This window comes from Bos taurus, chromosome 8 (assembly GCF_002263795.3).
Source record: "Bos taurus isolate L1 Dominette 01449 registration number 42190680 breed Hereford chromosome 8, ARS-UCD2.0, whole genome shotgun sequence".
NCBI lineage: Eukaryota > Metazoa > Chordata > Mammalia > Artiodactyla > Bovidae > Bos > Bos taurus.
In genome coordinates this window covers 30,068,051-30,082,417 of record NC_037335.1, presented here as the reverse complement: position 1 = coordinate 30,082,417, position 14,367 = coordinate 30,068,051, and the positions used below count along the sequence as shown (strand labels likewise).

Here is a 14,367-nt window from a genome sequence, read left to right as displayed (position 1 = left end):
ACTCTTAGTAGCTGGTTCCAATAGTAAACCTTTGTTTCCAAACAAGAAGCTTCTTAGCTACAAACTTTTATTTCTAACCTGCAATAAGGGTTTTTTAAATATGTTGTATTGATGTATGATAGTAAGGATTTAAACTTTTATAATTACCTCACACTCAAGTATAATAGTGACCACCAAATTAACTGATTCTTTTACATTACCAAACTTTCCAGGATAACAAAGAAAAAAGACCTGCAATATAGCAAGCTCATTATGAGGCTGATCAGATTAGAAAGCGGTGCTAATTCAAGGAAGCAGTCTCATACTCACTGTTTATACTAAAATTGTTAGTCTAGATTTATACAAAAATACAATAATTTCTGTATTTTCTAAGCAATACCCAACACTCTGCTATATAATTACCATTTTCCTAGGGAGATGAAACTTGGGAAATGTAGTTGCTTCATTGCCTATCATAATGAATGTGCACAGTGTATTTAGGAAGTATAAGGCAGAAAGGAAACACCACATTTTACTAAACTTCTATGAAGTTAAGCCAGAGAAGAGGTCCCTGACACTTCTGAAAAGGTAAAAAGATATTTTTCAGCAAAGACTAAAGAGTTCAATTTGCCAGAGACCCATGAGTTCTTCAAGCCATGACACCATCTTCCAACAGAAAAGTTAAAGAAAAATGAAGTTCCAATTGAAGTTCTGATTTTAAGATTTCCCCCATGCCAATAGTGAATGCATTAAATAAATCAATCATTCCAAAGAGAATCTGGTTCCAGACCTTGAACAACACTCAAGATTGAGTTAAGAGATAGAGGAAAATTTCAAAGTTCTGATCAGCCTGCATGAGCTAATGATTATAACTAACTAGAGGGCTGTTTTTAATTGAAAATACTCAATTGGTTTAAAGAAATATTTTTGAAATATTCTTTATGACTGTGTGATTTTATTTTTCAGATTCAAATGAGATAACACATTTATAACAGCAGTGAAATTCCTATGTCAGAAGAAACTACTATTTCAAGGCAGTTAGCAACCAGTATTGATCAGTAATAATCATTATAAAAAGGAGCACAGAGATGTATAATTACTAATAACAACTGCATGTTTACCAAGTTAATGGTTATAAAAGCATATGCTTTTAGTATTCAGATCTGCCAAAATGAACATATTACTCTTACCAGTGGAGTACAGGGTTAATTTTAATATTTTCATTCAATTTAAGAAGCCAGTGTCCTTGTACGTTAGAAATAACTACACTGAAAGCTCTGCTTTAGTGTCCTGTGTGGAAAGATTATTTAAAAGATAGTCAAAATTATTCAACAATTTTAAATTTATTGTTAACTCTAATTTATATAGGCTATATTAAAGTTCTTTTCTAAGAAAAAAATAGCACTCGACAATGCACATCAATACTTTTCATAACCTAAAAGGATAAATCTTTATAAAACAGTCGCCAATAAACTGAAGAATGTACCTGGTGACAATATTTATTCTTAAGGGGTCATGTATATTAAAAGCTAAGGGGTATGTTTAAAAGAACTCTCTCAGACTAAAACCATTGCCTTTCTAATTTTGAATTTCTCCTAGCTAATATAAAATGATTGATTACCTTTATTTCATGTACCCCTTGATTTTTCTTTTCATTCATCACTGAGTACTTTAAACCGAATGCATTTAAAACCTGCTGCTAGAAGAGTGGTCTCTTTTAAATCTTTGGAGAGTAATGAAAGGACACAGTAAATCAATCTCATTTCTGCTGTAGGAAAGAGTAACCTTTACTCTGCTGAAGTCATTCAAACCATTTCTGTCCCTCTGTTCCTATACAGTAAACATGAAATTTCATCTCTAGGATTCTTTTAAAATTTGAAAGGATTAAACTAAATGAAATCCTTTAACTAGAGCCTTAGTTTAGTAATATACATGTACAGTAAGATATGCATATATATTCATTTTCTGCTTGTCTTAAATTGTAGCTTATTATGAATTAGCATATCACGCTCTTTCAATTCAAAAAAGTAGCACCAATTCTTTTATTATACAAAGGACAAATTATCTGTTTGTATGGTATTTAAGTTGAACACTGTGTTTTTCATTATGAAACAAATAATTTTTCTTCTAAAGATCAACACACATTATATATTCTATAAATATATATTGCATTTGACCAATCAAATCATATTTATATTGTAAGAGGTCTTCACTTGACATTGTCTACTTAAATAACAAGTGGTGGCCTTTGATGAAAAAAGTTTGTAGTTCTGGAACTCATATATATATTTCAATCTATGTGCTCAGAACTCTATCTACATTCACTAATATTCTCCTGATGCTTATAAAATTTTCTTGATTTATCCTTGGACATGTGAAAGGAGAAGTAACTTTTATATAATCAATTGTTGTGATCATAATTACAAGAGGCTCTAATGATAGTCACAAGTGATAAATTAAAAAATTAAAGCTGCCTTAGGCTAGGACAGGAGGATGGGACGATTTCTTCTAAATACATGGAAGTGGTTATCATATTCTAAATGTGTTTGGGGCTAAAGGTTTAAATAATAGAGGCATGATTCTATGAATTAAAAGTTAACTGAAAACTAGAGATGTGTCATAAAGAATACAAATCCCATGATAAGAATATCTCTGAAAATATGTGGAATGATTTGTAAAAGAATAAGTTTCTAAACCTATAAATCCTGCATAGTTTTTTAAAAAACACAAGGAACATATACATTTTTCAAACAGAACCATATTCTAGTAATTATAGCACATTTCATATTATAGCAATTTTAGAGGTGAAAAAAAGCAACATTTCAGAAAATTATGTTGAAAAGCCAATAGCTGGCAAAACCACTAATTATTATTTGGTATTTTCATAACTGTGTACAGATGTTTTTAGTTAGTTCTCACTCTTTTGTTTTGTTTTGCTTTTTTTAAACCTGGCAAAATGTAAAGTATCTTGAATAAGCTATCATCTTTATGATTTTCTCTGAACTCTGCATGTGGTGACCTTTAATATAAGCAGTCTGCCACCTTCGCCTGCAACTGGGCAGGATTTGAAAATTCCACGTGAGGCACAGATATGCATGATTAAACTAGGTGGACAGGTCTAGAACAAAAGAAGCTGACATGAGTACCTGTACAGGCTTGTTACATCTGTAAAAATTCAGATGCACATACAATGTATATTATAAATTAAGAGTAAACTCTTTCTGATTCATTATAGACTATTTTTCCATATGTAATATTTTGCACACTGTTAATTTCAAACTGCTCTGCTATCAAAACTTGAGAGCAGCAAACATATGCATCATAAAATACATTTAAATTTGGAAGTGTTTAGAATTATTTCTGTCATCCTATAACTGGAATCATGGGATGTTTTTATTTGTATGGTCCATGCTTTTGACTATGGCTAATTTGTTTATAAGCTACCATTAATCCTGGCTGTATATTTTCACAGTTTGGATAAACACTTCATTTGCATTAAATTTACAGCATTAATGAGATGTGAAATTTAAAATGCTACTTGAAACATAAATGATGTACGAAAGCAGAACCAAAAAAAGTGTTTTATCACATCTGAAATCAGTAAACTAATTTAAACCTATTAAAATAGGAATGATGCGTTGCCTGAGATTTCAGTTTCATAATTCATCTTCTTGAACCAAAAAAAAACAAAACGAGGAGTAGAACAACTAGAAACATGTAAGTGTTCAAAAACAGGAAAATAAAACACAAACTGTGAATTGTGTTGTATTTCTTCTACTCTAATGGCCTTTTAAATAGTTGGCAATTTTCATCTTGGAAAGCTATAGGCTGTTGGTAAGTTCTCAATAGCCAATAAGATTGAGAAAAATATTCTAGCTGAAACAACTGTTTTCATGGATGTTATGGATATATGCTACAGAGAGGGAAAAGGTCTTGAGCCAATTTGAGAAACCCTGCTTAGAGAGACAGGAAACAAAAGATAAATGAGAAAATAGTTTGGAAAATGAAATGATCAGTTTCTTTCTCAGAAGTCCCGTGAGCCCCATTCTAAGTCCAGATCTGAGAGACAGCATGGAGAAAGCACCAATGCGAAAGCGTGGCTACACCATCACACCTGGTGAAACTTGCCCACCTGTTGCTGATGTAGGAAGGATGGGTCTCTTGGGCTTAGTCCCACATATCGATTGGCTTGAGATGTGCCTGAGGCTGTGTAGGCTGATTAAGGAAGAACAAAAACAAAGATAAAAATTGTGAACTATCAAATGAACACCTTGTCCACGTAAAAGAAACCCAGAGAAGTGGGACTTGTAACCAAAAAAAAAAAAAAGTGTATCTCTATTTCTCTTCTCTTTTGTGTGAGTGAATACCAAGTGACAGATGATAGTTGACCTCAAGTCTGGTTTATCCTTCTCCACCAAATCTATCCAGGAACCATATCCTATCCTTTGCTGTGGGCATCTCATACAAACTCTAGTTACAGTCTTGCAGGAGTACCAAAGACTGGCTAAGCAGTAGAGTCTTTTCTAGATGTAACTTTTTACTAGATACTGGGTGTCTAGCAACAGAATAATCAATGATGGTCTGTGGTTCTAAATGTAAAATCAGACTGAAAGTCTGTTAGGAAAAAGTGAAAGCTTTAAATGATGGCATTTAAGCAGATGTACTTGATGATGCAGGATGAAAAATGTCTTACTAAAAAGAAAAGTTAATATTATTAACATGAAGGAGAACTTTTATTGTATTTGATAGTACATGTTTCTGGAAAAAAAAAAAATGATTTCTTTTCCAGAAGTACAAAAAGTCAATCTTTTGTGATTGATCCAGGGAGGGAGTTGACAGCCCCTTTTAAACACTTGGCCACCAGGTAGTAAGTGGGTAAGGTGAATACTCCTTAAATTATTATGGTCTCACCTTGCACGTACTTTTCATTGAGGTACTTTTTGATGCAGAGTGAATTTTGCAAAGAAAATGTCTCCCTAGTCCTAAAGACTTTGGCTTCTTTTCACAAGGAAAGGACTGATGCATCTTCCAAGCACTAAGCAACCCCATTGTTCCACGTCAGAATAAACAGGAAAACTAAATTGTCATCATTTATGTTACATTTCTAGGTCTGAAGAAAGCTAAAATATTTGGTTCAAAACCTCCAGATTGATGAGGAATCCAGACAATAATTTTTAAAAGACTTTTTAAAAACCAATATGTTAATTCTGCCATGTTCATTTGATCCAGTGAAGCTTTTTTAAGTCAGCTTTTTAAAACAGTGAAGATGCTCACAATTCACCTTTTATTTATTCCTGAATGAAGTACTCACGCAATGGCAGCCATAAACAGCCAGTGGCCCCCATTCAATCTCCAGATCTCTGGAATTCAATGCACAGCACTAAAGAGCCTCACCTTCACAGAGTGGGCACCAAGTGTGTGTTATTCTTTCTTTTCAACCATGAAAAAGAGGTTTCCTTGGCCTCTGTATTTTCTTTAATTTTATTGACTTATGAATTCAATGGCTAATTTTTCATTATCAGTGGTGCCTGCGGAGTTGCAGCTACAATTTTGTTTATAGGAAAGAAAAACAGCTCACTATATCACTTTTATGAAGGATGGAAAATGGACTGATGAAGCTATCTTTATATAACCAAGATACTCCTTTTGACTATTTTATGATTTTGTAAATCAAATCCGATCCCTTTTTGATCAACCTGTATGTGAGTATAAGAAAGAGTTCATTAACAAACAGGCTGACAGTATTCCCATAAGTGAGCTGTGATCATTTCAGTTTGATTTTTCCTTGAATCTTATCTATGAATGGCAATATAAAAGTAGGTACCAGAAGTTTCTGGAAATTTTAGCTACTTAAATAAAAAATCTTTGTTTTCTACTTGCTTTTATTTAAACTTCTGACTTCATTTGCTTAAAGATGCCAAGGCATCCACTTTTGAAATCTGGATGTAGTATTTTAGCGACTGTAATGTACATGGCTAACCTGTAGCACTAAAGGATCCTAATCTTCCTTGACTCTCATCCATTTCTGTGCATTCAGGGAAGTATTCACTAGTGTAGGTCCCTCTATCAACAAACCAGTTACTAAGCATTAATGATTATTAATGGGGATTACAAGCTTATCTGGTTTTTATTAGTCTATGGGGCCTCATGAATTTTGAGAAAGAAATGCTGAATTCACTGTACACACCAAGTATTGTCCACTTTTCTTGTAAGGTTCTTGCCAAGTCTTTCAGGGGCCACACACACAAAAAAAGAGCATCTTTCCAATGGCCAATAAAGAAAGAGCCAGTGGCTCTGAATCTCTATAATTTCACACAGAATTTTCAGAACATCGGGATTTTCCTGCTCTAACAATGCAAATAGAAGCTCTGGATTTAAGAAATAAGAATAATCAAAGAGAAGCAAGCTAATTCCTCCTGACTAGAACTTTATCCATTCCACTTTATTACCAGTCTGTGCACATCAACTCCAGTTTTAGAAAGCTGGCAGCTTGGATGATGAAGCCAATTAAAAAGCTTTGCAATAATTTCTTGTGTACTTCTGAGCACTCTGTACAAAGAAGCAAAGGAATTGCTTGGGTTACTGGTATGAGCTACTGCCAATTTAGCTACGGCTAAATCTCTGACATTTCAGATGTTCTGGCCATGCTAAAAAGCATAACGCCCGATGCACCATGATAGAGTAAATAATCAAAAAAAAAAAAAAAAAAACAGTTGCAGACAATGAAACTGCAGGTAGTTGACATGTGCCTAAAACTAAGCTTTGAAATGCTTTCTACACTGAATATCGTGTGACTGTTTCTCACAATGACATAACCTACAGTGATGTAAACATGCAATTACCTTACAGAGGCACTGATTCAGTCTGCCTTGTGAAGGGGCTTGATTTCTATAGGAACGCTCCAATAACTAACATTTATCAAATCTCTCTTTGGCTGATATAAAAACCTTGTACACTGTTATGTCATTTAGTGCATTTTCAATGTATATCTTGAACAAGCAGGCGTGACTTACTATTTTTGTTATAGCTATTTACTCAAACAAATAAGCTTCTCCCTTTTCAAATACGGAGTGAAATTTGATAAGAGAGAGCATATGAGAGCCAGGCTACATCATGCCTGCTAGTTCCACATAAATGAGAAATCTCCATCTGGTTGAGTAGCTGGAAAAGTTGCCGTGTTTTCCACCTTGGATCAGATATCCAGTGGTGCCTTCGATGGACATTTCTCATTTCCTACAGAAATACTTACTGGTCGCTGTAGGTGAAGCTGCCTCACCTTCAGTGGATGTAGTGATGGGTTTAGTATCTGTCATGGTCAGGGTCACAGGTCGCACTGCACTGGGATGGGGAGAGGGTGCCAAGACAGGAGTGAAATGGCCAGGCACTTTCCCTACCACTTGACCACTGCTGTTAGGCTACAAAACAAAAACAGAATGCCGGGTGAAGCAATCCAAAAGGCAGTTATCTCGTCCAACAACTCCACCCAGCACACTCGACTGAGTGGACCCTGCACGCTGTGTGAAACCACCACACAAGCCCTCTCAGATCTGAGTTGAGAGGCTCATCAATGGTTAGTCCTAAGAAGCAGCAGCAGCATTTAAAAGAAAGTCTTCAGCTACAAGGCACTTTATATAGGTTTAGTCATTTCTACAACACCCTGAGAACCAGGCAGAACTGAGCCTTCCATAGAGTAGGACAGAAAACTCAAGTGGAGACTTTGATGCTAAGCCTGAGGCTAAAACAGAAGTCCTTAGTGATTTCCTGGAGGAGGAAATGGCAACCCACTTCAGTATTCTTGGCTGGAAAATTCCACTGACAGAGCAATCTGCCAGGATGCAGTCCATGGGGTCTCAAGAGTCAGACATGACTTGGTGGCTACACCACCAAGCTATATGCTAGCTTGGGCTCATCACTGAGCTAGTAAGAATTAGAAGCAGCGTTTCTCCTTCTTTCCTGCTCTTCATGTGCTACAATGAGTCAATTTTGGCTCTCAGAACACAGTGTTTACCACCATAATGATATCACTGAGACAACAAAGACAAGAATTTCTAGGAGACCAAACACACTGAACTTAACGATTATCATCATTTATAGTCAAGGCCCATTCTTCAGCACACAAAAATTTTAGCCCTTGCTCATACACAGGTGCACTCATACACACACATCAAGCAACTCTGATTCTAGGGTCTCCACTCAACTTGGGATGGTTTACTTATATAAACAGGTAGAAAGATATTTAAAACCTTTAAAATTTCAGGGTCTATATAATGATATAAAGAGCTGAACTAGGTCTGACCATACACGTATAAATAAAAGATTTCCAATGTAAATTAAAATGTGCTGAAGTGAAGCAGAGGGCAGTCAAATATACTCTGATCTTTGAATTCTTACTCTTCCATTGCCAGACCTAGAGAGTTGCATAAAACATTGATTGTTGACATTTGTGCGAGTTAACTGAGAAAATCCCTGGGCAATGATAGAAAAGATATTATTATCTGCGTTTTAGCCCCAGTACAAAAATAGTGTCCATTCTAAGGGCACACTGTTTGAAAGAAATACTGGAATGTATTTTTCTAGACAGAATGCTATTCTTAATTGCATTCATGTTGGAATTCTCCTCTACATAATGTACATAACAACTTGCTATGAGGGTATTCTCCACAAATATTTAGTTTTCATAATCTGTACCACTTTTAAAGGCAAAGAAAGCAATAAAGCAGAATATTTATCTAAATGCCTGCATATAAATTACAAGTCAATGATTCTTTAAAGAAAAAGATGAACAGCTGAGAACACTTAACTATCAGAACTTAGAGATATGAACTAAATCTTGGTTGGGTGCCTCAGAGGCCACAGGACTTACTCTATAAAGAATGAACTTTTGAATATCCTGACTATTCCTCATGAATAAATTAAGTATTTAACTGAAGTCAGGAAAACTGACCCGATTTTCCCCTCTGTGAAAACCTAGGAAAGAATTATATATTTAGACTAATTTTATTTAAAATATTCCATTAAATAGCATGGCTGTCTCACTCTACCCAGTGCAGCAGCAATGCAAATAATCTCCAAATTGCCGCGGGGAGGACAAGGCTTCTGAGTTGCTCGACTTAACAAGCAAAATCAGGGCAGCCTTGGAGGATACTGGGAAGGAACAGTCAACTGGCAACTTGTTGACTACAGGTCAGCAAGTACTCATTTCCTGCCTGCCCCCCATTTTTAGAGCCAAAAGGGTGAATATCAAGAGTCCTATTTGGAAGTGCAAATGAACTGGTTTTGAGTTGGAGTTAAACATCAAAGCAGGTATAATGTTGCTGCAAAAACAACTCCACCATTTATAATAAAAGGCCTACTTTTTTTCCTTTCAAAGTGAAAAAGTAATTTGTTTCTAGAGCAGGTCATCAACTTCTGGTTATGTGATCATTGCCAAAAACTGCTTTGTATATCTCCCCCAAGAAAGAAGAGTGATCTTGCTGTGTCATTGGTGGTACATTCGATGGTAAAAGCCTTTCTCTCTCTATATTATCTTCACCAAAACAGTTTGACAGTACCTACCTGAGAGTACAGAACAGAAAAATGACAAAAATTGCTAAGAAAATGCTGCCACCAAATATGATATTACTTTTCCCACCCTGCATGCTTCGTCTACTGGAACTGAACTGACATAAACCAACAAACAGATGTTTCTTTCATTTGAAAAACAGTAAAAGTGACAAAGGAAGAATTTCCAAGCCAAAGCAGACAACTTTTCTGAAACTCAGGGTCAGAAGAATGGAAGGGTTATTTCTTTTTCAGTTTTCTACTGGTTCAAACAGATGAAGCCACATTATCAAGCTTCTCTTTTAAGGTTGTTAATAGATGAACTTTTATATTGTAGATATGAAAAGAGAGACAACTTATCTGCAGATGAACAGCATTAGGAAAGGATTATCCTACTTAGTACATTGCTCCTATTATACAAAATTCTGAGAGGGATTTTTTTTTTTCAATTGAGATGAGAGTAAGATGCTTCTTAGAAGCTGGGTCTTTACCTTGAAAATATGAAGAAAAACTGAGAACAATATAGGCCGATTATCACCTAATATGCCCCCTTAACTTATAAAGAAAGTGAAATATACGTAAAACAAGCAATGAATAATTAAAGAAATGCAGAACACTAAAGGCCTGATTTTAATTTGCATAATTTTTCCCCTAACAGTGCCTAATTAAGACATCAGTTAAAAAAAAATCCAATGGAACTCTAAGATTTTCCACACTGAATTAACGTTAAGGACTTTTAATGGATGTCTTAATTAGACTTTGTTATTCATGGAAATTCTACACAAATTAAAATCAGACCTTGTGTGCACTGTTCCCAGCTGAATCTAGCAAAATGCTCTATGGAACTGAGACTTCTGCATCTATGCTCTGACAGCAAATTTTATTTCTAAATTGATATACCAAGATCCTGTTTTACTTAATAATAATTATTATAGCCATTAAAAGAGCTATACCATTTGAACATTTTCTTCTGAAACACAAATCATTTAACTTTAAATTCAAAATTCAAGAATGGTATACTTAGTATTACTAGTCAATGGAGGAACAAGTACAAGTAATTTAATTTTAACTAACCAAAACAGTGCTGAATATGCTATTAAAAAAAAATTCAGAAGGGACCATTTTGCTCCATTTTAACAATTAACACCAAAGGGATTTTTTTTTTCAGATCTTTCTTTTTTAAGTCCCAATTAATATGCACACGCTATTTGCTGGCATTTTAGTGAATGAAAAGCATTAATGACAGAACACTTACAAAAATCCCTCAGAGCATTAAAAATGGTGGTTGGAAGTAGATAGGAGTCTTGGAGGTAAAATAGCAAAGCCAAATACCAAACCCTAAGATTGAAATTACATTACAGACTTTGGATATGATGATGATTGATAGGCCAGGTTTGGTACACTGTCTACTTGATAACGAAAAATCCTCTTGTACCAAATCCCCATGATGCGACCTCTCCATAGGAGAAATCATATATTGAGGAAGTGAAGAAGGCGCAGAGCTATGCCATTTATACAAAGAATCCTTAAAGCCACTGCATACTGTTTACCATTAAAAAAAAATAAAAGACACTTCTGGTAATGTCACTCATTATGAAACACAGTCATGTCTGTGCAAAGAATATTCAGGTAGTCATCAAACACTGAAAATGTTTACATTACCAAAGCTTATTTTAATACCTAATAGTTGGTCTATAAATACAACTGTAAGGTCTTTTGCCTGTGTTTATTTTAGCTCATACTTCGCTCCTGCCTGAAATGAGCACTCTGTGTCAAACCAGGTATTTCAGAGGTGTGAACTCCAGCTCAGGACATTTTTGTCAATGGACTTTCGGCCTTAATTTTCTCTTTATCCAATGGAAATCCTAAAACATCAGACCAAGAACATCTTCACAAATGTTCCCCTTTGGGGCAACAAACTTCCTACCTGTCATTCAGCCACCTTTCAATAAAAACCTAGTGAGTCACCAAGAAACTTTCTGAAGATGGATTTCAAAAGCTTGCTGTTCTGCCAGACACACTGTCTGAGTAAGCTTCGTGGCCTAGGGTTAGACCTGTGCCATCGCCCTTAGGCTCTACTAATACGTTCTCTCTCATTTTTACCTGGCTGGTTTGCGGACTGGATGGATCATAAGAAGGTACATAGTTCTTCAGAGTATCCTGAGGATTCAGGTGGGGAGGATATCTGATTGTTGGATGAGAGAAGTAGCTCGATGGGGCTGGCGGAAGAATAGCTTGTGTTGGAAATGGCAGCGGTGAGGGCGGAGGTGGAGTCCGAGTTGAGATGACTGTAAGAGACAGAAAAGGTGAGAGTAACTCGTCAGCTATTGTCCTTACAGCTCCAACTCGACCTGCAGAACCCCAGGAAACTAAACAACCAACTGCTCCTCATTTTTTTTTCTGATTTGACCAAACTCTCTTAAAATAAGCTAGTCTTTTATTTGTATTCTCCATGCCTGGACTGCTAAGTACACACAGACAGAACGTCCAGTCTAGGAAATGAACAATCTCACTTTCTAGATCCATGAATGGTTTTAAAAAAAGAAGTTTCTCTTTTATGAAAGTGAAAGTGTTAGTCTCTCAGTCGCGTCTGACTCTTTCAGACCCCACTGACTGTAGCCTGCCAGGCTCCTCTGTCCATGGAATTCTCCAGGCAAGATTCTCTTTTATAGGTTAAACTAATACTTCATAAAACATTTCTCTAAGCAAAGTTATCTCCCACCAGAACACATTTTTTGATTAAAAAGTCTTTGCGTCCTAAGTCGAGATTAAGTCATAGCAGTAATTAGAGGTCATGAGACCCACACATTTTCTACCAAAATTTAAAACAGAAGTGTGCTTCAATTTTAAATAAATATTTTCCACTATTTAGAAAGGAAGCCAATAATTAGTAAATAATAATGTCCCAAACAGTTACCCGATCATTGTATAAATGCTTATGAATATTTGAATGGAAACCTGGAAACTTTTTTTTTTTTTAATGAAAATGTTCCTTTTAAAACCAAAAGAGTTCTAGTTTCTTACTCTCAGAAATGCAAACTTTCATATAGGCATATTAACTTACCCATAAATCACATATTTTATAAAGAGAAATTATGTACAAAACATATGTAATGTGGATAATGTTTAATATTACTATAATTTTTCAACATTAGATCATAATTTATTATTCAGTTTTCGAAATATAATTGTTAAGTTTAAAAATGGGTAAAGAATGTAACTGCATAATCATTATCTCCTCAATGCTGAATTTGTACTTTATATATAAGTACATTTGAAGAGTATCAATCAGTATATGCACAGAGTTGGACACGTCTGAAGCAACTCGGCATGCATGCATGCACTGGAGATGGAAATGGCAACCCACTCCAGTATTCTTGCCTGGAGAATCTCAGGGACAGAGGAGCCTGGTGGGCTGCCATCTATGGGGTCGTGCAGAGCCAGACATGACTGGAGCGACTTAGCGGCAGCAGCAAGTGCTTTAAGACCTAGTTTGGTCCCACTTCCCTGGCCTCATCTCTCCCTGTGCAGAGCACATTTTGGTATTGTGTATTCCTCAACATACAGCAGTTCCTTGCTGCAATGACCTCCAATTTGTTGATACTCGCTGTCTGCTCTGCCTGAAATGTCCGTCTCCCTAGCTTGTTCCCTTTTGTTGTGAACCTACCTCTTCCAGGCATCTATCCTCCATGTATTCAATCCTGTTTGTGTTCAATGCCTAGCTGATGTTGTGGTCTCTCTCTCTCCCCACTATACCATTACTCGTTAAGGAGAGGAAATGTTGCTCCGGACAAGGGTGCTACATGTCCTAATACATTACATACTGAACATACCATACATAGGGTAAAAGACAAAGGTGGAGGGCTTGTCTGGATCTTCCAGGGTTTATTATGTAAAAATGTACTGTTGAATTTTTTCCAAATGTTAGAAATATAAATACTTTAATCAGACATCATAAGGGGTGATCTGACTTCGAAGTTCATTTTGCCCCACTCAACATTACAAATGTATGAAATAGTTACTGATTTTTTTCACTTATCTTAGCAGTCCAATAAATAAATGTAAAAAAAAATTATATACCAATTTGACTTGTATAGTCTTCTCTTAATTTTATAATTGTCTTAATGATAGCATTGAAGGCTATGCATTTTTTAAGTACAGTGACAACACCTATCAATATATATTTATAGACCAAACTTAAGAATTTTATTATAAACAGTTGTTATATCCCTTGAATAAAGGTTTAAAACCTAGATTCATTTCTTTGAAGAATAAGGAGTTGCCACCCTGGTGGCTAAGACGGTAAAGCGTCTGTCTACAGTCTATCTACAGTACGGGAGACCCGGGTTCAAGCCCTGGGTTGGGAAGATCCCCTGGAGAAGGAAATGGCAATCCACACCAGGACTATTGCCTGGAAAATCCCATGGACAGAGGAGCCTGGCAGACTACAGTCCATGGGGTCACAAAGAGTCAGACACGCCTGAGAGACTTCACTTCACTATATATTTAAAGAAATAAGAGTATCACTATAAACATATTATTTTGTATATAAAAAAATTTTCTTCATCTTAAAGTCAGCCTACTCCTCTCTTGGGTTTAAGAGCAATAGGAAGAAAGTATGCAATATCGCTTATGAATTATATCTCATTTTTAATTTTGAAAGAGCATTTGATGTGAATCATTCTTCAAAGTATAAATGTGAAATACTGGATTCTTCTTCCTATTTAAATTATGATATTAAACATAATATCAAGTGTACTAGCCCACAGGAAGGATTTATATATATAAAGTAATCGTCAAAATGTCTCTTATTTTCTGATTAATTTTGCTCCCAAACAAGTAGTTAAA

At 35.6% G+C, this 14,367-nt stretch overlaps 1 protein-coding gene across 10 annotated transcripts in view; it reads right to left on the bottom strand.

The window, feature by feature from the left end:
- The window catches only part of NFIB (nuclear factor I B), a 256,854-nt gene that overhangs the window by 26,170 nt on the left and 216,317 nt on the right, over positions 1 to 14,367 (bottom strand). For 3 of the 10 annotated variants that reach the window (XM_024995860.2, XM_024995864.2, XM_024995869.2), the window contains exons 8-10: positions 11,623 to 11,807; positions 7,229 to 7,394; positions 4,112 to 4,194 (exon numbers count right to left, since the gene is read on the bottom strand). In XM_024995860.2, coding sequence (XP_024851628.1) covers positions 4,112 to 4,194; positions 7,229 to 7,394; positions 11,623 to 11,807 — 434 coding nt within the window. 10 annotated transcript variants of the gene reach the window in all.